The following is a 2,500-nucleotide window of genomic DNA, read 5'->3' as shown; positions in this document are numbered from 1 at the left end:
TTGGCCACCTCCAGGTCCTGCTGCATGTACGCGGTGCTCTTCTCCGTGTTGCCCAGGGACCAGTACGCGCTGCTGAGGGCCGAGAACACGGAGCCGCGCAGCTTGAGGCTGCAGGTCCCGATCTTCAGCGCCGCCTCCAGAACCACCACTGAGGCCCCGTGATGAGAGCCGGTCAGAAGCTCTTGCCCGATCACTGACACCACCACAAACGGGCTCTTGTCCAGCTTCATCTTCTGCAGCTGCTGGTACGTGGGCTCCAGGGATTCTGCCGAGAGTCAGAGACACACATGCAGAAAACTTCAGTGCAGGAAATCTCAATGATTTTACATGTATTAAACATCCAATGTACAAACATGAGACATTTGAAAACAAGAAAGGGAACTAAATCTGATCAAATTAGACCGTTTTGTTCTTTTTTTTGTGGTGAAAATTAAACAGTTTCTGACCATATCCGAAGCAACTAGGCTGTTTTTCTGACTAAATCAGAATTAGACAGTTTTTGACCAAATCGGACAAGCTGGACTGTTTTTTTTTTTTGTTTTTTTTTTACTAAAGCTGACATAATTAGACAGTTTTTTTTTTTTTTTTTTTTGGTAAATGGGACAATCTGAAACAACTATGTAGGTTTTTGACTAAATCAGACAAAATTAGATAGTTTTTGTTGGCAAATCAGACAAAATTATAGTCTCTGGCCAAATCAGACAGGCTGGACTGTTTTTTTGGTAAACTGGATATAATTAGACAGATTGTGTTGGTAAATGGGACAAAATTAGATCATTTCTGACAAAATTTGACATAGCTAAGCAATTTTCTTTTTTTTTTGCTAAATCTGAATAAATTAGACAGTTTTTGTTGGCAAATCAGACAAAATTAGTTTCCGACCAAATCGGACAAAACTGGACTGTTGTTTTTTTTTTTTTACTAAAGCTTAAATAATTAGACAGTTTTTGTTGGTATATTACACAAAATTAGACCATATCCGAAACAACTAGGTGGATTTTTGACTAAATCAGACAAAATTAGAACATTTTTATTGGCAAAACAGTCAAAATTACAGTCTCTGACCGAATCAGACAAAACTGGACTGTTTTTTGCTAAACCTAACATAATTAGACAGATTTTGTTGGTAAATGGGACAAAATTAGATAATTTCTGACCAAATTTGACAGCTAAGCAATTTGTTTTTTTGCTAAATCTGACTAATTAGTCCGTTTCTGACCAATTTGGACTAAACTCGGCTGTTTTTATGCTAAATATAACGACATTAGACAGTTTTTGTTGGTAAATCAGACAAATATTAGACCAAAACTGGGGTTCTGACTAAATCTGATATAACTAGGCTGTTTTTTTAGTTTGTTTTATTTAGTTAAATCTGACAAAATTAGATAGTTTAAGGCTAAATATGACTGAATGTCACTGTTTCCGATTACTAATTCTGTCGAATTTAGTCTAATTATAGTAATCAGACAGTTAGACAAAATTAGACCATTCTGATGGTAAATCTGACAGAATTGGGGCCATTTTTCTCACTAATCTGAAAAGTGTATGTTTTTGTTGCTAAATCTGATAAAGCTAGCATGCACATTTTTGAAGCAGCACCTCATATGTGGCAAGAGCTTATTTTGTTCTCATTTGTTTACTAAATCTGTATTGAATTTGTATAATATATTTGTATTCAGTTAATTTATACTTCACAACAACATCAAACAACAAAGCGTTATTCAGCATGTTAAAAACAAGCTCTTTTACCGTTACAAATGACTGTACAGCTAACACAGTGTGTTGTGTGAAACAGCTTTTGTTTGCACAAGCTGAGGTGATTATTCATATGTATCGTCTCCGCACACTCAAAACAGACCTTCTTGTAGAAGTTACTCCGTAATGTGTTCACCTTAGAAATGCTTATCCGTAAAATAACGCCACGTGTTTCTATGCGGTAAGAGGTTAGGAACACACCATATGTGTAGAGGTGACCGCTGCAGGAGGAAGGAGACACAGTTAAAGAGTGAAACGCACACACTGTCATAAATCACCACGGGCCACAGTCGAGTGTCACCCGCCGCCCCACGGGACCTCCAAAGATCCATTTTTATCTGCCCTTCCCTCCTTTCTATGAAGTATATTTCTTACTGTCCTTCTGGGTGTGTTTGAAAGCCAATTCAGCATGTTTCATCTCAGCTGCACGTGTGTGTGTGTGTGTACTGTCATAAGCGGTTTCATCTCGTATCCTGAACACTGTACTGACCAATCAGCATCCAGGATCACAACTATCACCTTTTTACCTCAAGGTTTTACATTGATGTATTCTTGATTCTGAAATTGGCCACAACGAATTGTCTGTCTGTCTGTCTGTTGTCCATCCATCTTGATTCAAAATATACAGTAAAAATAGTGAAATATTATTACAATTTAAAATAGCTGTTTTCTATGTGAATATATTGTAAACTGTAATTTATTCCTGTGATCAAAGCTGAATTACTCCAGTCTTCAGTGTCACATG

General features: G+C 37.2%; 1 protein-coding gene across 3 annotated transcripts in view; it reads right to left on the bottom strand.

Annotated features, from left to right (window-relative positions):
- ttc28 (tetratricopeptide repeat domain 28) overlaps positions 1-2,500 on the bottom strand; it is a 238,544-nt gene that overhangs the window by 145,491 nt on the left and 90,553 nt on the right. For 2 of the 3 annotated variants that reach the window (XM_056263134.1, XM_056263135.1), the window contains exon 3: positions 1-265. This exon is cut by the window's left edge and continues 8 nt beyond it. The exons of the other annotated variant lie outside the window; for it this stretch is intronic. In XM_056263134.1, coding sequence (XP_056119109.1) covers positions 1-265 — 265 coding nt within the window. The remainder of the gene's footprint in view (positions 266-2,500) is intronic. 3 annotated transcript variants of the gene reach the window in all.

The sequence above is a fragment of the Rhinichthys klamathensis genome, unplaced genomic scaffold (genome assembly GCF_029890125.1).
Source record: "Rhinichthys klamathensis goyatoka isolate OS25496 unplaced genomic scaffold, OSU_Roscu_1.1 h1tg000200l_1, whole genome shotgun sequence".
In the NCBI taxonomy this organism is placed as follows: Eukaryota; Metazoa; Chordata; class Actinopteri; order Cypriniformes; family Leuciscidae; genus Rhinichthys; species Rhinichthys klamathensis.
The sequence above is the reverse complement of the archived record's forward strand: the minus strand, read 5'-3'. Positions and strand labels throughout refer to the sequence as shown.